At 53.5% G+C, this 27,778-nt stretch overlaps 10 protein-coding genes across 10 annotated transcripts; 8 read left to right on the plus strand and 2 right to left on the minus strand.

Moving 5' to 3' along the window:
- Window positions 1-427: 427 nt before the first annotated feature.
- INS49_010879 (uncharacterized protein) lies at window positions 428-1,510 on the plus strand (the record flags this gene model as incomplete). Its single annotated transcript, XM_043171601.1, has 1 exon — window positions 428-1,510. One exon carries the CDS (start codon window positions 428-430, stop codon window positions 1,508-1,510), a length of 1,083 nt encoding a protein of 360 aa, XP_043023346.1.
- A 234-nt stretch (window positions 1,511-1,744) lies between these two features.
- Window positions 1,745-2,814, minus strand: INS49_010880 (uncharacterized protein; the record flags this gene model as incomplete). Its single annotated transcript, XM_043171602.1, has 3 exons — window positions 1,745-2,433; window positions 2,496-2,720; window positions 2,778-2,814. The coding sequence occupies 3 exons, from the start codon at window positions 2,812-2,814 to the stop codon at window positions 1,745-1,747; spliced, it is 951 nt and encodes a 316-aa protein (XP_043023347.1).
- A 671-nt stretch (window positions 2,815-3,485) lies between these two features.
- INS49_010881 (uncharacterized protein) lies at window positions 3,486-4,415 on the minus strand (the record flags this gene model as incomplete). Its single annotated transcript, XM_043171603.1, has 4 exons — window positions 3,486-3,512; window positions 3,568-3,997; window positions 4,143-4,243; window positions 4,302-4,415. 4 exons carry the CDS (start codon window positions 4,413-4,415, stop codon window positions 3,486-3,488), a joined length of 672 nt encoding a protein of 223 aa, XP_043023348.1.
- A 2,552-nt stretch (window positions 4,416-6,967) lies between these two features.
- On the plus strand, window positions 6,968-7,743 carry INS49_010882 (uncharacterized protein; the record flags this gene model as incomplete). Its single annotated transcript, XM_043171604.1, has 3 exons — window positions 6,968-7,312; window positions 7,373-7,487; window positions 7,592-7,743. The coding sequence occupies 3 exons, from the start codon at window positions 6,968-6,970 to the stop codon at window positions 7,741-7,743; spliced, it is 612 nt and encodes a 203-aa protein (XP_043023349.1).
- Window positions 7,744-9,131: 1,388 nt separating this feature from the next.
- INS49_010883 (uncharacterized protein) lies at window positions 9,132-10,209 on the plus strand (the record flags this gene model as incomplete). The annotated part of the gene is made up of 2 exons (XM_043171605.1): window positions 9,132-9,243; window positions 9,344-10,209. 2 exons carry the CDS (start codon window positions 9,132-9,134, stop codon window positions 10,207-10,209), a joined length of 978 nt encoding a protein of 325 aa, XP_043023350.1.
- A 787-nt stretch (window positions 10,210-10,996) lies between these two features.
- INS49_010884 (uncharacterized protein) lies at window positions 10,997-12,769 on the plus strand (the record flags this gene model as incomplete). Its single annotated transcript, XM_043171606.1, has 1 exon — window positions 10,997-12,769. One exon carries the CDS (start codon window positions 10,997-10,999, stop codon window positions 12,767-12,769), a length of 1,773 nt encoding a protein of 590 aa, XP_043023351.1.
- A 903-nt stretch (window positions 12,770-13,672) lies between these two features.
- INS49_010885 (uncharacterized protein) lies at window positions 13,673-15,934 on the plus strand (the record flags this gene model as incomplete). Its single annotated transcript, XM_043171607.1, has 1 exon — window positions 13,673-15,934. One exon carries the CDS (start codon window positions 13,673-13,675, stop codon window positions 15,932-15,934), a length of 2,262 nt encoding a protein of 753 aa, XP_043023352.1.
- A 530-nt stretch (window positions 15,935-16,464) lies between these two features.
- Window positions 16,465-19,976, plus strand: INS49_010886 (uncharacterized protein; the record flags this gene model as incomplete). Its single annotated transcript, XM_043171608.1, has 4 exons — window positions 16,465-16,527; window positions 16,624-17,354; window positions 17,402-17,615; window positions 17,688-19,976. The coding sequence occupies 4 exons, from the start codon at window positions 16,465-16,467 to the stop codon at window positions 19,974-19,976; spliced, it is 3,297 nt and encodes a 1,098-aa protein (XP_043023353.1).
- A 752-nt stretch (window positions 19,977-20,728) lies between these two features.
- Window positions 20,729-24,055, plus strand: INS49_010887 (uncharacterized protein; the record flags this gene model as incomplete). The annotated part of the gene is made up of 1 exon (XM_043171609.1): window positions 20,729-24,055. One exon carries the CDS (start codon window positions 20,729-20,731, stop codon window positions 24,053-24,055), a length of 3,327 nt encoding a protein of 1,108 aa, XP_043023354.1.
- A 1,650-nt stretch (window positions 24,056-25,705) lies between these two features.
- Window positions 25,706-27,709, plus strand: INS49_010888 (uncharacterized protein; the record flags this gene model as incomplete). The annotated part of the gene is made up of 6 exons (XM_043171610.1): window positions 25,706-25,954; window positions 26,032-26,245; window positions 26,410-26,588; window positions 26,667-27,246; window positions 27,322-27,422; window positions 27,482-27,709. 6 exons carry the CDS (start codon window positions 25,706-25,708, stop codon window positions 27,707-27,709), a joined length of 1,551 nt encoding a protein of 516 aa, XP_043023355.1.
- Between the last annotated feature and the right edge of the window lie 69 nt (window positions 27,710-27,778).

Consider the following 27,778-nt stretch of genomic DNA (forward strand, 5'->3'; position numbering starts at 1 on the left):
TTCAAGTGAGCTCAGCTGCCGTGTGTTCTACCCCGCGAATTACGTGGAGCTATGAACCCGGCGCCCTGGCAAGACGACACGAATGAGAGAAGGCGGTTCGTCCTGTTGGTCGACCTAGCCAACGAATTGCGTGCGCATACGGATACCGTCAGGTGCGGGTGTGGCACTCTTGTCATGACGAGTGGTCAAGTGATGCCGGAGCAAGACTTATCGAACAGTCGACTGCCTATGGGATTTCCTGCAGTAGCGTGAATCACGCAGCTGCCGCCCGCTGACTGCGGCGATCGCGATCCCTGCTTGTCCTCCACCGGCGCAGCTCTCTCTGCTCTTTTCAACTGTCAATTGACTTTGATTTATCCACGACAACAGTCTTCTCTCCTGCATCCAAATCGCTGGCAAACGGCACAGCCAGGAGATGCCCAGAACCATGTCCGCCTCAATACGACCAATCAGCCCGCCGCGGCCCTCGTCTGCGTCGGTGACGGCTACCACCGTCTCCTCGTCCTCGCCCCCGACCACCAGCAGGAGCACGGTCTTTCCGAGCGGCAGCTCGCGGGGCGGAGGAGGCCCGTCCACAACCGCGCCATCCTCCGCCTCGTCTGCCCACCCGCCTCCGCCTCATCCCGCCCCGGGGCCCGGCGTCGCACCGGGAATCCAAGCCCAGGAAGCCCAGACACATGCCCACCCTCATCCTCACACTCATCATCAACCACACACCCTCCATCCCGCCCAGAACCGGCCCCAACAAGCCGGCGCACCACCACACCCCCCGCCCTCCTCCTCCGCCGCCCGCGCCCCAGCCTCGCCCACCAACCCCTCGTACCTCCCCACGGAGGCGGAGCAGGAGCAGATCGCGCAGGCGCGCACGGCGCTGGTCGCGAGCATCGGCAACACGCTGGACCACGAGCTGCAGACGCGCGCGTCGCTGCTGCACTCCAACCAGGCCGCCATCGAGAAGCAGGAGCGGGACGTCGAGCGCGCCCTGGCCGACCTGCGCCGCGAGGACGACCGCCTGCTGAAGGTGCTGAACAACGGCAGCCGCCAGGTCAAGGAGCTCGGCGACGTGCAGAACTGGGCCGAGCGCCTTGAGAGGGACTTCCTCGTGCTCGAGGAGACGATGAGACTCGTGCATGAGGGGGATAGTGGGGGCGAGAGCGGGAGCTGGACGGGTAGTGAGAGTGGGAGCTGGTCTGGGAGTGAGAGGGGGAGCTTTGTTGGGGACGGCGATGAGGGTGGGGATGTGAGGATGGCGGATGGGGATGAGGATCCTGACCATGGACAGGTTAATGAGAATGCCGTGGGCAAGGGCAAGGGGAAGCAGCCGGATGGTCCCTCCTCTACGAGTGCTATGGACGTCGACTCGGCCCAGGATTCCTTGCCTCATAGGACTGCTGGCCCTGAGCCAAGTATGCTCGTCGACCTCGTCTCCTCGTCGAACGGGGCAACCGCGCCGCCACAGCAGTCACCGACGTCGACAGGCTGGCTGAGGAGATTCTGGTGGCGGAGCTGATCCATGCGCCTGGATGCCGAGCAGCACAGATTCTGGACTGTCATGATTGATGAATTTACCGATACCACGAATAGCCTGACCGAGCACCCTTCTATTGATGTTTAGAACAGCGATATCTGCTTTCACGTCTACTCTAGCATAACATGGTCCGCATTAGCATGAGACAAGGACCGAACTCAGTCACATCCACCACTAATCTGCACCGTACGAGTGCCAGCATGCCTGTCCGCCGGTCTAGATGAGCCCAGGAAGCATGGTGTACCTCTTCTTCTTGTACTTGTCACCAAAGGTCGCCCTCAGCGCCCTCTCCTTGTCACGCGACCACTGAGCCATGTACGAGATGCCAATGGCGATGAAGACGATCACCGACCACTCCCTCGCGATCAGGATGACGCCGACCCACGCGGTGACCTCGAACATGTAGTTGGGCGACGTGACCAGGCTGGAGCCGATGCAGCTGGGGATGCCCTTCTCGGTGCTACCTGGCTTTCGCAGGCCCGCCAGGTGCTTGTGCACGACAAAGTTGCACGCCTCGCCGCCCAGATACAGCGCGAAACCCACGTAGTCCAGGGGGCCGAACGACGTGCGGGCGGCTGGCGACCGGGGCGCGTAGATGAAGTAGCCGGACAGCAGGCCGGCGAAGACCCAGTAGAAGAATGAGTTGCGGAAGATGTTGAAGGCCGGCATGGTGCTGGCGGAGAACTTGTGCAGGAAGGCGGTCTCGAGCTCCCGCTTGCCGAAGTGCGCCATGAACATGTAGAAGCACGCCTGCTGCACCACCGTCACGGGCAGCTTGTCCGCGTCCTTGTAGAAGTACGGGTCGACCTTGGCGAGCTGCGGGCGGATCGAGTAGAAGAGCCCGTGGAAGAGGATCGGCCCCAGGTACTCGACGAGGAAGACGGTTCGCCATGCCATCTGCGGGCCTGGTTTGGGTTGTCAGCGGGACGGTCACATCACAAGCTCCTTGGAGGCCATCATCACGTACCCAGGTCCTGGACGAGGAGCTCTCCCGTGGATGTGACATCCTCCAGGTTGCGGATCAGGGCCCTCCGGTCCGCGATCCTCTTTCTCGTGGATGGGTGGAAAAGGCCGATCCGGTTGAAATCCTTCACGCCTGCCTGGCGCGCGATGGCCTTCTTGGCATCTTCAATCTCGGCATCGTTGGGCAGCTCAATGGAAGCGGGAAGCTTCCGGAGTGGCTTCTTGGGGGCTAATACCAGAAAGCATTAGCCAGGCACATGGGTGGGAGTGCTGGAGAAGGGCTCACCTCGATTAGAGAGCTTGAGTGAGATTGTAGAAGCCATGGTTGACGTGACCAAGCTCTTTGGTAGAGCAAGTCGAGAGGAATTTGCGACTGTAAATGATTGGGGAAAGGTGTACAATGTACACTGTGGATTTGTTGAATCCCTCCAAAGTTTGCATAGGTACCTACCTAGGTACCTAGGTAGCTCGTGCCTCGGCTTGCAGGGGGTCAAGCTAGCTGCAGGCCGTCCCGAAGCTCCAAGTCTTACTTGTAGCACACACCACTCCTAAACATCGTCTGCCAACCCTAACCCCATTCTGTGCCGTAAGTCTGCCAGCACTTACGTTGTGATATAATGCGAATCTCCCCGGGATTTTTGAATTTGAAGACATCAACTTGGCTGTTTTGAGCTATTACGTATGCTGAGATCAAATCATTTGATTCGGATTTCAATACTGGTGCTGAATTCAGTAACAATGCAGAGTTCACTTCGAGTTTTCGGGCATTCGATTCTGTGGCAGAAAACACCATGGTTTCTTTCACTGATGCTGATCTCCCGCTCGAACCATCGCATGCACTATTTTCAACTTTTCCAAACGATTGATCTTTCAGGAGTATCCGCATTCTTGCCATTTACAAAGTCTTTTCTCTAGCTTGGCCTGGGTTGATACATAATACGGTTTGAACGTAGCCTTCCGAGATAGGACAAGTGCATATTCTTGATGTGACTCCTCACGGCGTTGGGTCCGTATAATCGTTCTGCTTCTTATCTAGATATTTGCTGCTACTATTTACTGCTTATGACAGCACGTACAGGGCACTGGTCATTATTGTTTGCATTAGTCGAGTCTGCCGGCGGGGCACAGGCGAAGACATTCTGCTCTACTCGGTAGTCTCTCAGGTTGATTCCGGGGTAAAATCGTGGCGCATCAGTCGCAGCCGCAGCTATCAGCACCTTCAGGGCGCCTCTAGCCTCTTCCGCTGTGTGGTAGTCGGTTTGGATTCGGGCGAATGCCTGTTCGACGGTCGTGAACTTGCCCCAACACTCGATGACATGGAAGGCGCGCCGCTCTGGATCCTGCCACGTTATTTGAGAAGGATCGGATTCAGAACTGAGCAGGACCGTCCTCGTCTTGCCCGTGGAAGGGTCTTTGAGCTTGAACACACCTGAGCCTTCGGGCATGGATCTCAAGGCCGGTTGGACCGATGCGGCCTTGACCGTGCTCTTGCTGGAGAAGGCTTGCCTTGAACAGGGTGACATTAGGCCATGTATGCATCTTAGAAACAGCGTCGACTTTTTCAATATATCAGGAAACATACGGCTTGCAACGCATCTACATTGGGATCATTGATGGCGGCGACCTCGATGTGAACTCGGTCAAAGCTTACTCGCTTGTTAGCCTTTCCATGGGGATTTTAGCAATAAAGAAGTGCTCGTACGCCTTGCAAAAGCCCGCACGGCCGAGAGAGCCAAAACCATTGATGCCGACCTGGGTGAATGTAAGCATGGAATTCATGAACACTGAGCAAACGTCCATTGCGAAAGACGTACTCGGAAGGTATGACCAAGTTGATCGAGAACCTTTCCAGGGCTTCGTGGCAGGTCGAACGGGCCCTGCCTTTAGGGAGATTGTCTGGGTCGTCCCCTGGGAATTCATCCATGCTGGAATGGGTTGTTGGAGCAAAAATGTTAAGGGCCTGCAGGGCTGAAAGGGAGCACTGAAGATTGGGAAAGCTAAAAGAAAAACTTATTTGTTCCGACAAGACGAAGGAAGAAGGAACTGGGAATTATGAGTCTGATGATCGTATATATAAGAAGCCTTCTAAACCTGCACGCTAGCCGAATCCATCTTGCCGTGATATTGTTATAAATATGTATTTATCGTCGCAGCCTGGAGTATTGCACAAATCTTCCTCACGGTCTTCATCTGCATTCCTGTCGAAGCCAATTGGAATCATGGCATCCAGCGCCCTGTGTGCCTGCCAAGCTTCGTGGTAACATACATCAACTCATCAGGAACAATTCTGACCGATGTGATCGTCTTGTTCTTGCCATTTCCGACCATCTTCAGTTTGAAACTACGCGTCCGTCAATTATGGGCTGTGTTCGGTATCCTTGGCATCGGCGCAATGTAAGCTTTGCCCCCTCTTTCGATTTATCGCACCAAACCTAATTCAACCTCCAGTGTTCCCATTATTTCGGCCGGTCGTATCCACAGTCTCAGTCATCCGCCACCCAAAAGTTATATGAGCACCGCATGCTGGACAATTGCTGAGATTGGCGTTGGTGTGATCACAGCATCTTTGGCAACAATTCGACACCTACGAGATCGCAACATGAGATCCCTGTTACTCTCATTTGCAATCAATCGTATCGTTTTGGCGCTAGTAAGCTGCACAACACATACCACACCCTTTTTTAATCGCACTTTATTTAAGTTTCTTAATATAGCTTTAATTTAATAATTACTTATATTAAAAGAAAGCTGCTTTTTTTTAATTCTTTTAATATAAATTTAAAGAAGAAAAAGAAAGTATTAAAGGTATAAGGTATATTTAAATTAAGATTAAAAATAACTTAAGTTAAAGTTAAATTTAAAAAAATAATAAAGAATAGTAAAATTTAAGAATTATATTAAAATTATTATAAATAAGGAGTAATTATATTTAAATTTACTTAAAAATACCTTCCTCTTAAAATTTTAAATTTATCTTTAAAATTAAATATTAATACACCTTATACCTTAAATAATTTCTTTACCTTTCTTAAATAAATATTAAAAAAATTAAAAAAGAAGTAGCTATTTTTTAATATAAGGTATATTTAGATTAAGGGTATATTTATTGTATAAAAGGTGAAAATAGTTGAAAAACGAAGTGAGGAAAAAAGGGTGTGGTGTGTGTTGTGCAGCTCATTAGCGCTAAAACGATACGATTGATTGCAAATGAGAGTATCGATAGGCTTATCTGGAAACCATAGAGACTCTGTGTCCGAAGGAATCCTACAAAGGCGGACACAGCAGATACCCCATCATAGGTCTGGAAGCCAGGTGGACTTGATCGGTCAGAACCAATCAGCATCGAGTGGCTCTCCGGATAGCATCTTAAAGCTATTTGCAAAAAAGCAAAGTTCGCGAACCTCGACTGTAGGCATTCATGGTCCTCTGGCAGACTTGACTGCAAACGAAGGTGCGACGAAGACCACCATCACATCTTCCCGAAGGAGGAGAAAAGAGGTACCCGTGGCAGCGGGAGCTGCTGACTTTTTCTGGGGGAGTTCGGTGTCCTGGTCGAGAGAACTTGGGAGGTTCAAGAAATCCGCATGGAGTAACGGTGCTGCACTAATGAAATACAAACAAAATAGCGACAAGTAATATAATCTCCACATAATGAAGAAGTTTGTACAGTTCGTTTGTTTTGAGACTCTTTGAAATGATTTCTGGAGTCATCTGCTATACACCTGGTGCCATGCGCAGATGAATGACAAGATCATAGTATCATGGATGAAAATGGGATATCCATCTCCAAGTGTACACTCGCGAGCACTCTCAGAACAACTATTTGGCAAAGGAAAAGGAACCGTTTCAGACAAGACTGCTTGCAGTGAGTACGTCCCAAAAAAGAAAAAAAAAAGATGAAATTCTGAAAAAGAATTGAAGAGAGCTCTCAGTCAGAGTTTACTTCCTCCCATTCTTATACTCTGCTTGGATTGAATATAGTCATACCGGTTCGTGTATATGGTAAATGGTGAGTGACATAGTTGGTATAGTATCTGAAGTCTGGCGTGAACTAAACTTGCTTAAATCTGTCCAAACGAAAGATAACAAAAGCCAAGAGTGACTACAATTGGGACGAAAGTGGTCTGGAAAAGGCCCACGGAAGAGGGCATTACCATCCCAGTGCCAGGACCTGGGTAGCTGTAAGAGAAGAACGCAGTTGTGCTTACAAACTTTCACTGACAACCTGGTGAATCGCCTCGACTATGGGTTACCACACCTAGTTACTGCCACATGGGTGATCTGCAGAGGTTGGCGCCTGCCTGCAAATACAAAAGACCAGATTTCCTCCCACATCCAACCTTCCACCTTCCATCCCTCAACATACCACCCAGTCAACAGTCGGCTTGCTCGTCCAGCCAAGCACAACAATCGGCAACAAGACTTGATCCACACTATAGCCAACATCAACTCACCTCACCCCATCTCAGCGTCAAGATGCGATCGATCGCCTTTCTCATCACCTTGGTGGTGATGGCCATCTTCATCGCATTTTGCGATGCTCGGCCTCACGAAGACAGCATCTCTGGTACCCTGCCCAGCAACCTCACCTCCACGGACACCGGGGTCTCCAGGAAGGAGGATCCGGACAGCCTTGATAACGTGCCCAACCTTAACCGCGACGTTTTCAAGAACAAGAACCGCTGCTACTACACCGATGTCAGTGAGAAGTGGAGTGACATGGGTGGGTTGCACTCCCAGCACGTCCACGATGCTATCTGGAACATGTGCGACGTCGTCGCAACATTTGCGGCAAACACGGGCTTCAAGAAGGATGACAAGGTAAGTCGCAGTCTCCCAAAATACTTTATAGACCCCATGTTTGCTGACTACAACGTGTAGATGGCCGTCTGCAAGGAGGTCCCCAAGAACACGCAAGGCAAGAACTACGATCGCAGCATCGGCGTGACCATGATCTACAGGGGCCCGGATAGAGTTTTCTCACCCATAGATGCCCGTAAGTATAGGTCTTCCCCTTTTACGGTTCCCCGTCTGTTGTGTTTTGGAATGTTCCAGAATGCATTACTTTAGGCTCTGTGGCAGGTTGTTAACACACGGTAGAGTACTCCTTCAACCTCATGGCACAGTCAATGAACTGCGGCGCCGGTGGAGAGTTCGTCGTCGGCTACGGAAGCCCTCGCCAGTGGTGGGAAGTAAAGGCGGATCCAAACCGAAACGACTGTAAATCCAACGACTATGGGACTGTTTTGTAGCGTGGAGGCAATGCGATGGACAACGACAGCGGTGACGCGGGGATGTTCGACATCCGAGTCCAGGATGGGCTCCGGCGTGGTCAATCTTCTGGACCTTCAGGGGTCGTACAGGTGTAGGCTCTTAGAATGAAATTCAAAGGTCTTGCAGAATGGCTCCCAGTCATGATATGCAGTGTGAACTGCGTTTCGTTCAGAATATCGGGATCCCAGGCACAATGACAGTGCCAGTATTTCTCGTGGAACGCAGGTGGGCAATTGTGGATACAGCTTCTGATCGTTCCTTTTGCAGACCTCCAATGCATCTAAATATTGTTCTGCGCAGACTCTAGTTATTGAGAACTTGGAAGGTTGGCAACGGCCGCGGGTTGAAACCCTGAGAACGTGGAAAGTGTGAGCAGCAAGGGACGACTTCCTCTACGTCCTGATCTAAGTGCATTTGCGATTTGCTGATAGGCAAGCACCATGCATGCCCAGGGTTCACGATCAACCGCTTCGACCTTTACCAAGCTGCCGGGTCAATGTTTTACTCTCATATGCAATCAATCGTATCGTTTTGGCGCTAATAAGCTGTACAACACACATCACACCCTTTTTTAATTATACTTTATTTAAGTTTCTTAATATAGCTTTAATTTAATAATTATTTATATTAAAAAAAAGCTGCTTTTTTTTAATTCTTTTAATATAAATTTAAAGAAAAAAAAAGTATTAAAAGTATAAAATATATTTAAATTAAGATTAAAAATAACTTAAATTAAAGTTAAATTTAAAAAAGTAATAAAAAATAATAAAATTTAAAAATTATATTAAAATTATTATAAATAAAGAATAATTATACTTAAATTTACTTAAAAATACCTTTCTTTTAAATTTTAAATTTATTTTTAAAATTAAATATTAATATATCTTATATCTTAAATAATTTCTTTATTCTTTTTAAATAAATATTAAAAAAATTAAAAAAAAGTAATTATTTTTTAATATAAAATATATTTAAATTAAGGGTATATTTATTATATAAAAGGTAAAAATAGTTAAAAAACGAAGTAAGGAGGAAAAAGGGTATGGTATGTGTTATGCAGCTTACTAGCGCTAAAATGATACGATTGATTGCATATGAGAGTAAGACACGGGGATGACAAATGAGGTTGTGTGCAGTGCGGGGCTGGTGGAGCTGCGTCTATCTGTGGGAGAACGCAGTCTATATAAACTTCATCTTCTACTAGTCTCACTTAGCGATCCTCCCTCGTCATTGGAGAAGATCGGATCGGTGACGACAGCATAAACCACCTCCCCTTATGCTCAGATCAGGGCCCAGACTGCAGGCCATACTCAGAAGCCTCAAACCGAACAGTGCTACCTCCTTCCATACGTCCGCACCACTCGCCATGCGTGCCGTAGTTTATGACAAGACTGGAGACTCCTCCGTCCTCCATGTTGGCGATATTCCCAAGCCGACAGTCGGACCCAGCGATGCGCTCGTCAAAATTGACTATGCAGGTTCGCTAACCCCCCCCCCCCCGGGGTTGAAACCACCGTACAAGCGGCCACGGAGGCCCACATACGATCGGGCAACCTAGGAGCTAATGCATTTGCGTAGGTGTCAACTTTATTGACATTTATTTCAGAACTGGCTTGTACCCAACCACATTCCCCGCCGTCACCGGCCGGGAAGGGGCTGGCATCATAGAGCAGCTCGGATCTGATGTCCCGTCGTCCTACAACTTAAAGGTCGGCGACAGAGTCGCCATGTACTCGCAGAACGTGATGGCCGAGTACGCTGCGCCGGACGCCTCCAAGCTCATGAAGCTCCCCGACGGCGTGTCCAACAGGGACGGTGCGGCGCTCATCCTGCAGGGCCTCACGGCCTGGACGCTGGTGCGCGACGCCCACGAGGTCAAGGCGGGGGACGTCGTCCTCGTCCACGCCGCGGCTGGCGGGACGGGAGGGCTCATCGTCCAGATGGCGAAGCACCTCGGCGCCACGGTCATCGGCACCGCGTCCACGCCGGAGAAGATCGAGATCGCGAAGAAGCATGGCTGCGACCACGTCATCAACTACTCCAACCAGAAGGTCTTGGACGAGGTCATGAAGCTGACGGACGGCAAGGGCTGCCATGCCGTCTTCAGCGGGATCGGGAAGGCCACGTTCGATGATGACCTCGAGTGCTGCAGGCGGAAGGGGACGATGGTGACTTTTGGGAACTCGTCCGGCGCTATCGAAGGGTTCCGCCCGCTGGCGCTGGGGAAGAAGAACGTGAAGCTTCTCAGGCCGAGGTTGGACGTTTATGTGTCTGAGAGGGAGGACTGGGACCAGAGATCGGCGGAGTTGCTGGACCTGGTTGCGAAGGGCGTGGTCAAGCTGGACATTGGGAAGGAGTATAATATGGAAGAGGTTGCACAGGCACACGATGACCTCGCCGGGAGAAAGAGCACAGGGAAACTGATTGTGAAGATATCTTCGTGATCCAGTCCTTACTGGGAAAAATCTGAGATTAGGAAAAGGTAGTTGAAAACGAAGAGCTTTCCATGAGGGAGAGATATACCTACTGTTGCCTGTCCTCGACATATGTAGACTTGATTGTAGTCTCCAAATCAAGTAGCTGTTGCTTGCTTCAGTCCCGTGTTCTGAGATTAATCCATCCGTCTAGAGGACAAATCAACGGGCTTTCGTGGATTATGGAGCAACGTTCCTTTTGGACATGCATCAGGGAGCCTTACGTGCAAGGGAGCACATATTGAATGAAGGAACGAGATCGCCAGAAGCGTGCAATACCTATCGAATTGGTTAAGAATTACTGTTAATGTCTCCTTTTTGCTCAACGTAGGCGTTTCACGTGCGCGATAGAATCGATAACTGAGGAAGCATTCTACTAACCAAAACTTGTGACGACTTTCGTCCCATATCGAGCCCTGCACACTGAGGAAGGTTGACTGGGGGAATAAAACAAGGGCGTAAATTCCGACCTCTGCCAACCCACGAAAACTTACCACGTGCTAAATCAACAAAACACTTGCAAATAGTGGACTCTTTCCATTTACCCAAAACGAACCCCTCTTTCGCCTCTATTTACAAGTTGATCACGGCCTGGCAGCCTCAACCCTGGTCGCGCCTGCCTTGTCTGAGCGCCTGCCTGCCTTCCCCTTCCAGGCACATCCAAGTTCAGTGAATTGCATGCCGTCCTACATGTAGCCAACCTCATCGGCATCATATCTCGCCGCAGACAACCTGGGCGTTGACGATAAACGTCAACATGGGAGGACTCAACCAAGACACTTGGAAGCAGCCGCCCGCGTCTCTCAGCGTGGAATGGCCCACCAAGAGCACCTTCAAGGACGGCCCAAGCCTCGAAGAGCAGAAGGCCCGAATGAGAGAGACCCGAACAAAGGTCTCCAACGCGATCGCTGCGTCTGGATTCGCTGTCCCTCGGTGGCCCGAGATCGGACAGCAGGTCAAATGGAACCCTCCCAAGACATCGCTTGGTGATGGACTAACCAACTTGACTTCTCATCGAGATGAGCAAAGCTCGTCTGCCGCGAACCGTATCCCTCGACGATACCAATCCTCAACCACAGACGGAGGCACTCGCTCCCCAATTCGATCTGCACCAAGCGAAGAGGCCCGATCGTCAATCGACCAGCACGACTCGCCTCTTTTGCAACTCATCGGTCGCCGACGAGACAGGTTGCGGCAATTAGAAACCACCACTCAAGACAACACACTAACCGCACAAGACGACATCGGCATCCGTGGCTACATCGATCCTTCGATCTTCAATCCTCGAATCAACGTTGTAGAGCTGCCTGACAACACATTCCTGCGCCCTCCGCCAGCAGCCCCGCGCGCCATGCTGGAAAACATGTCATCTCAAGATCGCCCACTGCGGTTTGGTAGGCCACGCCGACACTCTGAGGCGACTGAAACAAGTTTCGACTCTGTCAACACTCGTCGGGCGCGTGGCTACTCCTCTGCGACCAGCGACACTCATCACAGCTTCGAGCCCATTCTTCTGGATTGTGGCGACGAACATGATTCCACCGGTGCCTATGACCGCCCCGAGATTAATATCGCCGACAGCAGCGTTAACACCGCGAACCGGGAACGAGCACAATCTTCAGCTACTTTCAAGGTTGAGTCTCGTCACATTCTTGATACTCCACGGGTCATCGGTCCCCCTCCAGGTTTCGAGCCTCACAAGACCATCCAGCAAGGCACCACACCACGGCCGGGCTTTGGCGTGTTTTACTCAGAGCCAGATCACATGAACGGCAGCTGGAGTCAATCTCGCATCTGGGTCAGTGAAGAGGAGCGCCTGAGGCTCAACTTCGCCCGCATGCAAGAGAAGGCACACCACCTCGGCTGGGATAAGTCTCCCTTCCTCCCGGAGACTGTCGGTGAGTACGCCGATCTGCTGGCTGAGAAGAAAGCTGCAGAAGCTGAACGAATTCGCAAGAAGATCCAGCAGAACGAGAGGGCGGCGCGAACCCGTCTGAACGAGGAGGCGATGGTGAGTCACCGGTCTCAGCTCATCAATGCCAATTGCCTATTCTTTGGCGAAGCACTAATCGACGAATTTGTGCAGACGGCGCCACCGCAGCAGCAGCAGATCGAGCTATTTAAGGGCAACAGGGCGAGGGATGGACTGTCGTCGGTACTGGCAATGGAAAGCTGCTTCAACGAGATCCCTGCCGACGCTCCCGAGTCCGAACGAGTCGACTGGCCGCCTGACGCAGAGTTTCGGAGCTGGAAGGGCTCTCGACCTCGACCTCCGCCTGGTTTTGCGAGACGGCGAAGCAGCTTGCACCGCGGGGCTTGGCCTTTCCCTCGCACCAATGTCCCTTACCGACCGCAGGATTCCTTTCCCAACAACGACATTCCTTATAGCCAGAGGAGAATAATACTCGTTCCTCGCTGGGACTGGATGCCAAAGTTTGCGAAGACACTCCCTGACGAGTCTCATATTTCGGCCTCGGAGCCATTCTTGACTGACATCAGCATGTTACTCCCGTCAGATCTTTTTCTATGAGCCAAAAGCTCATCTTGAGGAGTAAATGCACGCCTACGTTCCTGATATTTGTCTTTTTTTCTCCTTTAGCTGATTATTCTTTCATTCCCAATGTCCTTGTTCGTTCTCACTTTACTTTGGCAGCCAAGCAGGGAATAGGAGTGATGATTTAGCGATGGAATGGCATCAGGCCCTCACCAGTTGGAGCACCATATCCGCGGATTATCTTGCCACAAGCAACGCACTATGAGGAGGAAAGCCGAGGGGGGGGGGCAATCAGGGATGAGCAGATCACCAATGACTTTTTGGTCTGTTGAAGCAGCAGTTTGGGCATGCTGGACCCGATAAATTGAATAAAAGTCTTTCGTCTTGAGACACATTCTAAGAACTCCCATGCCATCATACATTAGAGATAGGAATAATCAACAAGGACTGGAGATGCCAGCGCCGATGCTGTCGACGAGCGCGTAGACCTGGAATTTATTGATAGGGCTGATATGCTTACATAAATCCAAGGGGAAAAGAAAAGGCAAGGAATGACATCTGGGACATTCGGGAACAGCCGAGTATCTGTGGATATGACCAGTTAAAGTTTGTGGCATTCTCACCTGGACAAGACTGAATGAAGCGCTGTGAGGTGTTTAAAGTGGCTGCAGATCCCAGAGTCCGGCTATATGCGGTGCCCTGGCGTACCTAGGTACTGCATTAGCGGGGCCTGGGCCCCTTCATTTGCATGAACTGCGGCTCGTCCCTGATGTGGGGGTGGGTCCAGGACAGGGGGCCCAGGCCGACGTCAGCTCAAGCTACGAGACAGCAAGAGTCCATGCAAACCCAGGTCCAACCGGGAGCTCTTGTGTCGAGCGATGGTGTGAACTGGAAACCATCTACCTGCCAACGCGGCCTTCAAAACTCCAAAATTCAAAAATGGCGATGGACGCTCCTCAAGTCAAGCTCTCCGAGCTGCTCCGGATCCCGGACGACCTCGACAAGATCACAGCGATGAAGCAGGAATTCACCCGCAAGAAGGGAGCCGTCGATGGGCAACTGCGGAGCGGCCTCCGCGAACAGCTCGAGACAACACAGTCGGGCATGACAGGGCTGACCGAGGGGCAAAAGGCCGTCCAGCAAATCAAGGAGGAGATGATGAAGATCGACAAGCTATGCTCGGAGTCGCAGAACATGATCAAGGACTTCGCAACCATCAATCTGGTGTCGCAGGCGCACCGGAACTTCGGCGCAGTGGAGGCAATGCGGAAGAACCTCGAGACATTCAACGACAGGCTGGCGGGCGTCGAGAACATGCTCCGTGCCGACGAGGCGGATCAGGAGAACATGCCGAACCTGCTTCCAATACACTACGAGCTGACACAGCTGCGAAACATCCGAGACGATGCGATCGAGCAAATACAACGGAGTGGAGAACAAGACCTGCAGTCGACACTGGAGGATTATTTCGAGCGTTTGGATGGAGCGATCGAGTGGTTTGACGAGCACGTGCTCCTGATCGCTACGAGTCTCATCAATCTCGTTACTGCGGAAAATAACGGACTCATCGTACGGTTCGCCGTCGTTATGGAGGCAGAGGAGAAGAGCGACCAGAGAGTACTGGCCCTCCAAGAAGCACTGAAGGATCACAAGGAGATGGCCACTCGATTTCAGAGCATCACCGATGGAGCCAAGACCGTGCGGGGCTACAAAGACAAGTTCATGAAGGCAGTAAAAGAGTATGCGGATGCGCAATTCACGCAAAGCCGGGAGGAGTTCCTCGACGACCCGACAAAACTAGACAAGATCATGAAATGGTATTTTAACGACCTCAACGCGGTCCGGATAGGCATGGTTCCTCTGATGCCCAAGAAGTGGAAAATCTTCAAAGCGTACGCTGACATTTACCACGGCCTGATGCACGACTTCTTGATAGGCGTGGTCGACGACCCTGAAAGCAGTTCTGCCAACACTCTCGAGGTTATCAACTGGCCGGAAAAGTACTACAAGAAGATGAAGAAATTGGGCTTCACAGAAGACCAGTTGGTGCCCCACGTCATTGATAACAGGGAGGCAGACTTGGTCCGTGACTTCCGATCGGTTATCATCAAATTCCTGGACGAGTGGGTGGATCGCATTTTCAAACAAGAGCAGAAGGATTTCAACAACCGCAACGTGGAGGGAGCAAATCTGGACGCTGACGAGTATGGGTACTTCCGTACAAAGAACCTTGTGGACATGTGGAGGATGCTCAGGGAACAGCTGGACGGTGCCGCAGGCTCTCAGCGAGCAGACGTTGTCGAAGGCGTTGTGGATGCCATGTTCCTCAGACTACGACAAAGGCAAGAAGGATGGCAAAAGATGCTGGAGACGGAGGCAGCCAGGTTCGAATCAGGGAAAGAACCAGAGCTCGATGGATTCCAAACGCTTCACGACTGGCTCGTGGCAACGGCCAATGACCAGATCGCCTGCATCGATGACAACGAGGAAGAGAGTCGCTTCGCGTATCTGACCAGCTTCAAGCAGAAGTTTGAGCCGCTGGTCACACCACAATACATGGAACGCGCCGAGAACGAGGTCGCGGCTCTTCGCGACGGCTATGTGGATTTCAGCACTTGGTGTATCACCAAATTCGCCCGCCTCATCTTTGCGGTGGACTTCAAGGCCGTCATGTCAGATTTCTTTACACCAAAATGGTACACTGGCCAAGCGATGAAGCAGATCATCTTCACCTTCCAGGACTACGTCGAGGACTACAAGCTGGTGCTCCACCACAGCATAGTGGACATTTTCATCGAGATCTTCGCGGACGAGCTCCTGATCAGATACTTGTCGTCCGTGAGGAACAAAGGGGCCAAGTTCCGACGGGCCGACATGTTCAGCGACAAATTGTTCGACGACCTGTCCGCGGCCTTCGACTTCTTCGACCAGCTGGAGAGGCCGGACGTTGCGGACGTGATCAAGGGGACTTGGCGGGTGACGGAGAACTTCCTCGAGCTGCTGACGCAGCCGAAGGAGGCGATCCCGGACGTGTTCGAGAACTTCAAGCGGTCCTACTGGGACCTGCAGCTCGGGTGGGTGGAGGCGGTGCTGAGATCGAGGGACGACTTTGAGAGGAGCATGCTGAACGCTGTTAAGAGCAGGGCAGCGTCCATCGTTGTCGACAGGGGCCCGGAGACGATCATGGGGAAGATCAAGTAGTGCCTGGACAAGGGTTACTTAATATGGCTGGCGTACAGAGTAATGTTCTAGGCGTCTGTGTCACTGTCGATTGAGTGCGTTCGGCGTTTGCTTTTTCAGCAGTCCAATTGCTTCTTGGGGCGGGGGGCGAAGGCGAAGGCATCTGCCGTGATTAGGAGTTGCATTGGCCCAACAAACTCTAGATTTGGGGCGTTAGTTTGGGTGACAGAGCGAATACACTGCAATTGTTGTCCCAATCTCCTCAGTATGACGGGAATAATATGTAAACTACCATTTGCGTTCTCGGGGATGGCATTTCTGACTTCTACATGATTCTATCGATATCACCGAGGCTGCTTACATAAGCACCCCAAAGGACCCTTGATTGTCTTCCGTCATTGCCTGGAGCTCGGCAGGCATACACGTCCCAGGCACGTACATCCCACCTGCATTTATCAGCCAGCCTCTCGGATTGAGGGGCCACCGCTGACAACAACTTCTCGCCCGACAGACATTTTTGCTCATAGGTGCCACCACACAAGTTTGCGAGGATGGATCCTAACGAGCAGCCCCCGAGCATGCCCGACGCTCCCGATAAGGAGAAGATGGAGCAGGTACGAGTGATCCTATCGACCCACTGGCCTCGTCGACCGAGGCTGGGGTACTACCGACGGTCGTCTTGGATACTGACCGACCATGCGTCGACATAGATCCGTCGGCGGCGTCTGGAGAAGCTCGGGTCAACAAACACTCCTCCAGCGGGCTCCGAAGATGGCAACCAAGCATCGCAGGCAGCTGCTCCTGCCAAACCTACTGCACCAAGCCCGTCCGGCGAGGCCAAAGAGAACGCGCCAGGTGTCAAGCGGACCAAGATCAACATCACGGCCGCATCGGGCAAACAATCGCCAGCAGCGGCAAACCCCTTCACACAGCTCGGTGTCGGGTCAACAGGTGGATCGTCGCCCGCTCCAGGTACAAGTCTCAAGACGAAGCGCTCCTCTCCAGACCCAGACGTTAATCGGCCTCCAGCACCCTCCATACCGCCCGCCAAGAGGCACGCCCCGGAGTCCCTCGAAGACTGGTCCGATAAGATAATCAGCCAGATATTCCGAGTCACACTCGACGAGAACCGGCAAACGGACTTACACGGCCGCAAGCTTGCCTTCTTGCCCGGGTTGGCTGGGGAATTGCAGGAGCAAGATCCCAGCGCGCCATTACGATTATCATCCGACAACGTCGAGCAAGGCATACTGGAGGCCGCGAGTGGCTTTCCTCAAGAGAAGCCGTTGATGGACTACATGCTGGCCTGCTGGAAGCGGGTGGTACAGGCCAAGAAGAGTCTTCGTGCCCCAACCCCCGAGAAAGAGGCTGTTGTACAGGAGGTCAAGCGACTGTGCATGAGTTACGCAATATTTGCCGTTACTCTGCCTGATTTGTTCAGGTGTGTATTGTCGAGTTGACAGAGAGTTCAGTTCTAACCTTGAACAGCCGAGAGCCGAACCCGAAACACGACACGCTCGTGCCATATCTTCTAAGGGACATAGAGCATGAGAGCGGGATCTGCCTCGAGTTCATACAAGAGGCTGTAGCACGCATTCCAGACGACGATTCGATATTGGACCTCTTCGTCAAAGCGATGGTTGACATTAGCACCCAGCTCTCGAAGATGTCCATGAATGACGACTACAGGCCACATGTGAATGTAAGCCGCTCTCCGTTCGGATGTAGTCTCTGAGGCGTCATGACGCATAAGTAACTCTAACTTCACATTCAGGCCCTCAAATTGTATTCGAAGTTCCCTCCATTACTAGACGCCTTGGCCAAGCATCCCACTTTCCTCATGGCGCAGTCCGCTCCGGGAATCGAGAAGCACACCCTGCTTGGCCCCTTCTTCCGAATATCACCTCTCCAGCCTGAGGTAACCAAGGCATACTTCGCTGGCCCTCGAACGCTGGATCGTGGGGCCATCAAAAACTCACAGAGCGCCTTGCAAGTCACGCTCAATGCACACCAGTTTGACCTGAAAGACATTGTCAACGCCTTCGTCCGAGCCAGTCTAGGCACTCGACACAAGCTTCTTGACTGGTTTGCCTACATCATGAACGCCAACCACAAACGGCGAGCAATCCAGGTCAACCCTAAGGAGGTGGCCTCGGACGGGTTCATGATGAACGTGACAGTCATTCTGGACCACCTGTGCGAGCCATTCATGGACACCACTTTTTCCAAGGTTGACAGGATTGACGTCGGCTACTTCAAGCGGAATCCACGTATCGACATCAAGGAGGAGACGAAGCTTAACGCCGACCAGTCTCAGTCAGATGAATTTTACTCTGAGAAACTGGATGGTGAATCGAACTTCATCTCTGAGGTGTTCTTCCTGACCCTGGCCGCTCACCACTACGGCAGCGAGGCTGCGAACACGAAACTCAAGACCTTAGACAAGGACATCAAGTATTACGAAAAGAATCTCAAGCTCATGGAAGCAGAGCGCGTCAAGTTCGTGAACTCGCCCACACAGCTGAATCTATTTGACGCCAACCTACGCCGGCACACCGAGGTGCTAGAGAGGTCCATGTCTCTCAAGTTTGCCATCGAAGGTGTCCTGCTTGATGAGAAGATGCAGGGTAGGTCCCTTCACTTCATGAGATATGTGGCGGTCTGGCTGCTTCGCGTTGCAAGTCAAACGGACTACAAACCAGACGGGCCACTGAAGTTGCCGCTGCCAAAGGAACAGGCCGAGGCCTTCAAATGCTTGCCAGAATACGCCCTTCAGGACGTCGTTGACAACTTCAAATTTGTCTTCCGGTATCTTCCAGGAATCATCTTGTCCGCTGTCGGCGATGAAATGATTGCTCTCTGTGTTGCATTCCTCGAGTCGTCCGAGTATGTCCGGAATCCCTACCTCAAGTCCACATTGGTCACTCTTCTCTACTCGGGCACTTGGCCGATGTACCATTCCAAGAAAGGTGTCCTCGGTGATACCCTGACGAACTCGAAGTTTGCCAATGATTACCTTCTTCATGCTGTCATGAAGTTCTACATCGAGGCAGAGTCAACTGGGGCTCACACCCAATTCTACGACAAGTTCAACATTCGCTACGAGATTTTCCAGATCATTAAGTGTATCTGGACCAACGACTTCTATAGGGACCAATTAGCACGACAGAGCCGTACGGATCGTCAATTCTTCGTTCGATTTGTCAACCTTCTTCTCAACGATGCAACGTACGTGATGGATGAGGCTTTGTCCAAGTTTCCGAAAATTCACGAGTTGCAGAAGGAGCTGAGGGAGAGCCATGGATTGTCGCAGGAGGATCGCCAGAAGAAGGAGGAGGAGCTGCACACAGTCGAGGGTCAAGCAACATCATACATGCAACTCGCAAATGAGACGATTGCGATGATGAAGCTCTTCACCAATGCCTTGAGCGAGTCTTTCACCATGCCCGAGATTGTCGCGCGTCTTGCAGGCATGCTGGACTACAACCTCGACACACTTGTCAGCCCCAAGAGCCAGAACCTGAAAGTGGAAAACCCGGACAAGTACCACTTCAACGCGAAGACGCTTCTGCCAGATCTCGTGGACATCTTCCTGAATCTGGGGAATGCGCAAAGCTTTGTGGAAGCTGTAGCAGCTGATGGTCGGTCATACAGGGCGGCGACTTTTGACAGGGCGTCTGACATTATGACGAAGAAGGCGCTCAAGGCCCCTGAGGAATTGGCCGCCTGGAACGACCTGACCGCTCGGATTGCCAAAGCGAAGGAGGAGTTTGACCAGGCCGAATTGGACTTCGGCGACATCCCCGCCGAGTTCGAGGATCCACTTATTGGCGACCTGATGAAGGACCCAGTCATTCTGCCGTCCCAGAACGTCGTTGACAGATCTACAATCATCCAGCATCTCCTCTCGGATGAGAAAGATCCGTTCACCCGGCAGCCGATGACGATAGACGATGTTGTCCCCGCGGATGACTTGCGGCAGCAGATCGACGCTTGGAAGGTGGAGAGGTTGGCCGCCGCAAAGGCAAAGGCGACTGAGCCGATGGACACAAGCGAGGGCTGATCCTGGAGGTCTGAATCGCGGGGCGACACATTAGCTAGGGGCTTTTTCTCGAGACAGCGTTTCGGCGTATGCAAAGTAGGAACACGAAAGTAACGGGGTAGTAGAACGTGCTTTGATTTCTCGGTTGCATAGACATGCTGGAGTTGGGGCAAGAGAACATTGGAGGAGCCGTATGTCCGCTCCGGGGAATTCTTTGAGAAAAGCGTGGTGCCACACAGCTCGCTGCCTATCTGAGGCTTTCGCCCTTCACAGGTACCTGTCTCGGGTCTTAGGTAGAGCTTGCAGAGCTCACCAACGAAGAATGAAATGAAACATCACGAATAGGAACATTTTGTCAACTGGAATCTTGATGTCATGATGAGCATGGCTGCAGCTTAGTCGCTGCCGAGTCAAAAGATCACCATCAAAGGTTAATATAAGGTTCGTGCCGGTGGTGGATGCGCCGCTCAGATAACCGTACTTGGCATCGACAATCCCCCGGCGGACGAATATTACTATAAATAGAGGTCTGAATGCACCATATGCATAACCCATAACCCACATCGTCATTACATATGATTCATATTCGCTCCACGCCCAGGCTCCCTCTCGACGATTCATGCAACATTTTGGTCTCAGATCCCGCAACGCGACATCTGCTCGCCTGATGTTGACTAAGTGCAGGGGCCAAAAACCACTCGTCTGCACAAGCTGAGCAACGCGTCAACCGAGCACACGCACACACACAGTCATGTTCAGCCCGACACGCCAAGATGGATGCCGAAGCTTCAACACCTCCGCTTGAGCTCGAGCGCTCCATTTCACAAGCGTCTGTCCACTCGACCAAATCGCAGAGATCGGCGACGGTGCGCGCGACCAGCAGGAGGAGAGGCAAACTGACATCACAACCTTCCAGCTCCGCCACCTCGATCGCCGAATCAGACAAATCCCTCGTCTCCTTCCCGAGCTTCTCGCCCGTGTCCCCACGCGACGACGCACCCAGCACCCCGTCCTCGCCGTCGCCCGCCCCGGCCGCGGACGGCGCAGAGGAGACCACCCCGAGCGCTGCCGTCCCGCACATCCAGCCGCCGCCGCCGCTGCGGGAAGATGCACCGACGCGGCCCCCCTCCGCCATCGTCGAGACGCTCCTGACGACTGCCGACAAGCCACTGCCCTCCTCGACCCGGCCGCGGACGGCTCTCTTCGAGGATGACGCACCCGTGTTCCAGCAGAACCTGCCGGGTGCGCTGCACGTGGCTGACGACGCGCACATCAAGCGGCTCATAGAGCGGCATGGCGCCCTCGGGCTGGTGCGCTCGATAGCCGAGGACCTGGCCGCGCGTGACGCGCAGATAACCGCGCTGCGGCGGCGGTCTGAGGAGCGCGAGAGGGCCTTGCGGAAGATCATACTGGAGTGTGGGCTGTCGAACATGGACCTCGAGACGAGGCTCAAGGCCGTCGAGCGAGAGGCAAGGAACTCGGGGGGCAGGAAGGGGGGCGTGGAGGAGCTGGTGGAGGACGCCATGTCGGAAGACTTTGTGCACAACTCGGGACTGTTCGTAGAGGAGAACGGGGCCACGATCCGGGCTAGGAACACGTCGAACGCGGCAGACACTGACAACAAGGGCGCATCAAAGGGTTGGAAGGATTATCTTTGGGGTCCTAGCAAGAACACGAGCAGCAGGGCAAGCAGTGTCAACGGTGACACTGGCAAGCAGACAGTCATCAGGGCGCCGGCGCCTGACCGGAGGCCAACAATACAGGAGGACCTCTTCAGCCCGCCGGAGCAGGCCTCGGTCAGGAGCTCGAGCCGGGCTTCGAGTATACACTCTGTGAATACCAACAGGAAGCCGTCCCTGGCGAGCTCTGTGCTGCGGATGGTCGCGGGCGGCGGGGCAACTGTGGGACGGGACTCCGAGTCTAGAGGGCGAGCCAACAGCTCGAACGCAGCCGGCTCACTACGGACGCCATCTGCCTCGAGCGCAAAGACGAGTGCCTCCGCCAGAGCTGTCCCTACCCAGAACCAGGGAGGTCCTAAAGGGGCTCTGGCGGCCATGCGCCGCACCGCTACTCAGCACAACATACAGACCGTCTCCTCGGCGCGCAACCAGACGCAGGAACGATGGGACACTATGGCGACAGACCCGTCAGGTGAACTACTTGCACGTCCGGAGACGTATGGACCTGTTGAGATGGACAGCATTCTCCCGCCTGAGGAACAGCCGCCCACACTCACGCGACTTTATAACAACTACAGCGGCTCAGAGTACTTGACCGACCGATTCGGGTTTATTTACGACCAGCGACGGAAGAAGCGGCAGCGGGAGGCTCAGCAGGTGGCGAAACAATTCAAAAGAGGGAGTCGCACAGAAATGCTGTCCAATGGCAGGGCCAACATGTCGCCCGTGTCCACGGAGGACGGTGGCAGCATCAAGTGGGATGCCGGAAGCGACGACCGACCGAGCACGCCGTCCTCGGCGGAGGAGGCCCGAGAAGAAAGCAAGCCTAAGAGGTGGCAGGACTATCTGAAGATTGCGACATTCCCCACAGAGTTGCTATCGCATACACCGTCCATCAGTGCGCCTACGATCGAGGTCTTGGAAGGCGGCGAAGTACACGAGGTACCCGAGGTACCCAGATCTCCTGGTTTGATTGCTGCTGAGGACGACCGTGGATTCATACCACCTGCGATCACCGCCACGGCCGCTGTGAGTGAAGAGCCGGTAACCGTGACGGAGGAGCCAGCGTCCGGCACCCTTGTCAAGGAAGATGCCGAGCCGGTCAGAATCCTGCTGCAGCAGCTTAGCGAGGTGCACGACGGCCTACAGCGGGAGAAGACGGTCCGATGGAACGACTTCCTGCGCAAGGTCAGGGCAGAGCGGCGCCGCGAGGGCGAAGCTGCCAACGCCTCTGCCGCAGAAGCTGCCGCGGCACGATTTCAGAAAGCCACGGCGATGATGCCCGAGGCGCGCGTGGCTGACGGCGAGCTGATTGGCGTCGCGAACTGGGCCAACAAGGGCAAGGTCGGCCGGGCGAAGTGGAACGAATTCAACCGCCTGGTGCTTGGCGGCATACCCGTCTTGATAAGATCCAAGATCTGGGCCGAGTGCTCTGGCGCGCTTAATCTGCGCGTCCCAGGCTACTACGATGACCTTGTCAACCGCGCAGAGGTGGATGACAACCCAGAAGTGGCACAGCAGATCCGCGCTGACATCAACCGGACCCTGACCGACAACATCTTCTTCCGCAAGGGGCCGGGCGTGCAGAAGCTGAACGAGGTGCTTCTGGCGTACTCGCGCCGCAATCCGGACGTCGGCTACTGCCAGGGTATGAACCTCATCACTGCCAACCTCCTTCTCATCATGCCCTCCGCCGAGGAGGCCTTCTGGATTCTCGTCTGCATCATCGAGAAGATCCTCCCGTCAGGCTACTACGACCACAGCCTCCTCGCCTCCCGCGCGGACCAGCAGGTTCTGCGCGGCTACGTGGCCGAGGTCCTGCCTCGGCTCTCGGCGCACTTTGACGAGCTGGGCATCGCGCTCGAGACGATGACGTTCCAGTGGTTCCTCTCCGTCTTCACCGACTGCCTGTCTGCCGAGGCGCTATTCCGGGTGTGGGACGTGGTGCTGTGCTTCGGCGACGGGAGCACGTTCCTGTTCCAGGTGGCGCTGGCCCTCCTCAAGCTCAACGAGCAGCAGCTCCTGGGGTGCGACAGCCCCGCGGCGGTCTACACGTACATCAACCACCAGATGACGAACCACGCCATCAGCATCGACGGCCTGATCCAGGCCAGCGAGGGCCTCAGGAGGGTGGTGAAGCGAGAGGACGTCGACGGGCGCAGGGAGAAGGCCATCGAGGCGGAGCAGGAGCTGGTCCGGCAGCGGGAGGAGAGGCTGAGGGCTTATAAGGAGAGGAAGGCCGCGGCTGCAGCTGCAGCTGCCTCGGCGACGGCTACGGCTGTGGCTGACAAGGCTGTGGAGGTCCAGCCTGCCGCGCCCGAGGGCGAGGACACGGCTACGGCGGAGGCGGTACCTGCTGAGAGCTCGCCGGTGGAGATTACCGTCCAGGAGCCGGCGCCGACACAAGAGGAGGCCGGCTAAGCGAATCACGAGCTTCTTTTGCAATTGAATACTTTTTTCGTCTTTGTGGGGAGCATGAGCTCGTGTCTCTTCTGTCTTCGCCCCATCACTGGACACAAGCTCGGAGTATTTTCCTGGGACTGCAAGCAAATCATCGGAGGACCCATTTGTTATTTGATTTCGAACTTGCGATCGGCTTGGTTTTGTTTCATTCCCTTCCCTTAGCCAGACAAGCATACATCATGCATGATACCCCCCCAACTTTCCTTTGTCGATAAACATTCCATAGCCGTCAGCACTGATGAATCGACAAAACATGCCTCGACCGTTTCTCCTTTCATGCATGCTCATTCTCCTTTTTCTTACTTGCATGCATGAAATGCAGCATTGCGAAATCTCTTCCATCGGTTGTCGGCCGAATTGCTATCTTAGTTGGTACCAACTTTCCCTTATCGATGTTGGCATTTGAGACGACGAGCACGCAATCCTCGCATCCATGGATTCGTTTCCCCTCCTCAACATCCTCGACTCGAGCAAAAACGGCACTGCCAAGCTTGAAGATCAGAGCATTTAAATCCCCGCCCGGCTTCTCCCCTTTTTTTCTTGAAACCCAGCCCACACGAGCAGACTGGATTCCATTTGCAGATGGATACACGCCCATTGGCCGGCCGTGGTGTTGCGCCATGTCGCTCCTTGTTGCACAATGCCCAAATTCCGGCCAAGCAGGTCCTGCCTCGTCTTTGCGCGTCTCTATGTCCCCACGTCTTCTTCGCGTGCACTTTCCCCCCACGCCCTTTTGCGTCCAAATCAGCCGCCCGGAGGATCTCGCCATGTCTATGGGCTCTTTGCTGCTGCTTGTTAGTGGGCCCCGTCCCGTCGGGTTCGACGTTGCCTTCGGCTGTCGTCGCCAGCGATCGGATGATGGCTACATTACGCTGTGGGCGCACAGCCTGTTTGACGATTCTTGTTGACGACGCTCGGGATACTGCTGCTGTGGTGGGGCCTGTTGTAAATTAGTTCCTGATCTGGTACTGGACGTTCCCAGCAATAAGTGCTTGGCCCCTTGTCGTGGTATACTCAGTCTCTTGTGCCTGAGTCGAGACAACAGTCTCGCAACGAGGTCGGCCTACACGCCTCGATGATGACGCGGACCGCGAGATCTCTTCAGACGAGGGCACTTAAGAAAATATCATCGAGGACACCGGCATCCGAGAGGTGATCCTTCGCATGCAACGAGCGTCACATTTGACCTGTGATGCGACGCTGCCTGGATCCGTTCTTCCGTTCCTGTGTCACCCCTTCTGGGATCATTGCCGTATGCTACCACTAGTCTAGATCACATCATCCTCGCCGGCCCGCGTGCCCCCCCATGTCCCTTGCCACTCCTACCTGAAAGTTTACGGAAGTTTCTGCAAGCCCGGCTGGTCGGGTTGCCAGAGGCAGGGGATCCCATCGTCATTATATGGCTCCGGTTGCTTGGATCTGCGAGGGGCGGACCGATTATGGTCTTACATATATCACTATGCCTGCTGCCCAGCGCACCCAGAGTGCTTGTCTGCGCCTACCGTCTTGTGCCCTACCCCTTTAGGCTTCTTATTTTCAGCCTCCTGTCTTGTCTTGCCGGCGCTGTTCTAACCCACCTGGGTTGCGAGCCAAGACTTAGTCGTTGTGATGTCCAAGAGAGCACCGCCTTCTCCCGAGGGCCTTGAGCCTAAGGATCTCGAGTTTGCAAAGGATGCCGTCGAGACGTCGACGTCTTCTAAGCCCTCCTCTGTGAGGCTGGGAGAAAGTGAAGGCGGAGTATGGGCAAGCGGCGGGGCTATCGATAATTATAAGCCGATACCAGAGTATGAAGGCGCTCACCGTTATGATCCCACATTCCAATGGACCGAGAACGAGGAGAAGAAGCTAGTCAGGAGGGTAAGTGATGCCCAGAAGACAACGCCGGCAAGCGTATATTCAGAGCCGCTGTGTGCTAATTCAGATGTGTGGACTAGATCGACATGAAGATTTGTTCTTTTGTCTGCCTCATGTTCTTCTGCCTTCAGCTGGACCGCGGGAATATCACCCAGGCTTTGTCCGACAACATGCTGAGCGATCTGGGAATGAACACCAACCAGTACAACACGGGACAGACCATCTTTTACTTGAGCTTCCTCTGCGCGGAACTGCCCTCTCAGATGCTCTCCAAGAAACTTGGACCAGATGTCTGTACGTTGCATAATCAAGTCAATCGATCTTTTTTCTTTGGAGTACGTATACTTATACTCGGGCAACAGGGATTCCTATTCAAATGGTTCTATGGTCGGTCATATCGATCTGCCAATGTCGTCTGACAGACTACAAGACATTCTACGCAACTCGCTGTCTCTTAGGCCTCGTTGAGGGAGGCTTCATTCCCGACGTTGTGCTCTACCTGAGCTTCTTCTACAAGTCCAAGGAGCTGCCAATCCGTCTGAGCTTCTTCTGGGGCTCGTACATCACGACCCAGATCATATCCGCCCTTCTAGCGTTCGGCATTCTGCACTTGCGCGCAGAGACTGGGTGGGCAGGGGTAAGCTCTACACTTCCACCAATACTGTCGGATATTCAATTCTTCATGAACGGGCATGCTAACGATTTGTCCTCGCAGTGGCGCTGGCTATTTGCCCTTGAGGGAGGCCTGACGACTATTATCGGTCTCTTCGCAGGGATCTATATGCCCCCTTCGCCAACGCAGACGGCCAGCTGGTTCAGGGGCCGCGACGGGTGGTTCAGCGAGAGGGAGGAGAAGATCATGGTCAACCGTGTCCTCCGCGACGACCCGGCAAAGGGCGGCATGCACAACCGACAGGGCCTGACGCTTACTTTGCTGTGGGAGGCGCTCTGCGACTACGACCTCTGGCCGATCTACCTCCTAGGTATCACGTGGAACATCCCATCGACGCCCATCACCGCGTACCTGACGCTCAACCTGAAGTCGCTGGGGTTCGACACCTTCAAGACCAACCTGCTCACGATCCCCGCGTACGTCCTGTTCCTGATCCAGCTGCTGTGGTGGACCTGGGTCTCGGAGAGGGTCAACAACCGCTTCATGATCGTGCTCGTGAACATGATCTGGTGCTTCCCGCTGGTCCTGGCGCTGGAGCTCATGCCGGCGGGTGCGAGCCCGTGGGCGTGGTACGCTTGTTCGGCCCTGCTCGTTGCATCCCCGTATATTCACGCCATCATCGGTGAGTACCTATTACCTACCGCCTCCCGGCTGCTGGACTGTCCGGGATCGAGTATGCTAACGGACTCTTCTCTAGTGGGAATCACCTCGCGCAACGCAGGTTCCGTCCGGACGCGCACTGTGGGGTCAGCCCTGTACAACATGACGGTGCAAGCTGGCAGTATCATCTCCTCTAATGTGAGTACTTGTGTCTTATATTATTGTCGCTTGCGTCTTCGTGCTGACAAATCCCCAAGATCTACCGCACTGAAGACGCCCCTGAATACCGAACGGGCAACAAGGTGCTCCTGGGCATAATTGCGTGGACAACCTTCCTCATATTTGCGATCAAGTTCTACTACAAATGGCGCAACGCTTCGAGAGACAAGATCTGGAGCGTTATGACGCCCGAGCAGAGGGACGAGTACCTGCGGACCACCAAGGACCAGGGCAACAAGAGGCTTGACTTTAGATTTGCGCATTAAAAAAAGGGCATGCATATATAGAATTAGGTAGACGGTAAAGATTTATTAGTGTTTTACACAAGTAATTAA

The sequence above is a fragment of the Diaporthe citri genome (genome assembly GCF_014595645.1).
Source record: "Diaporthe citri strain NFHF-8-4 chromosome Unknown scaffold_5, whole genome shotgun sequence".
Taxonomy (NCBI): domain Eukaryota; kingdom Fungi; phylum Ascomycota; class Sordariomycetes; order Diaporthales; family Diaporthaceae; genus Diaporthe; species Diaporthe citri.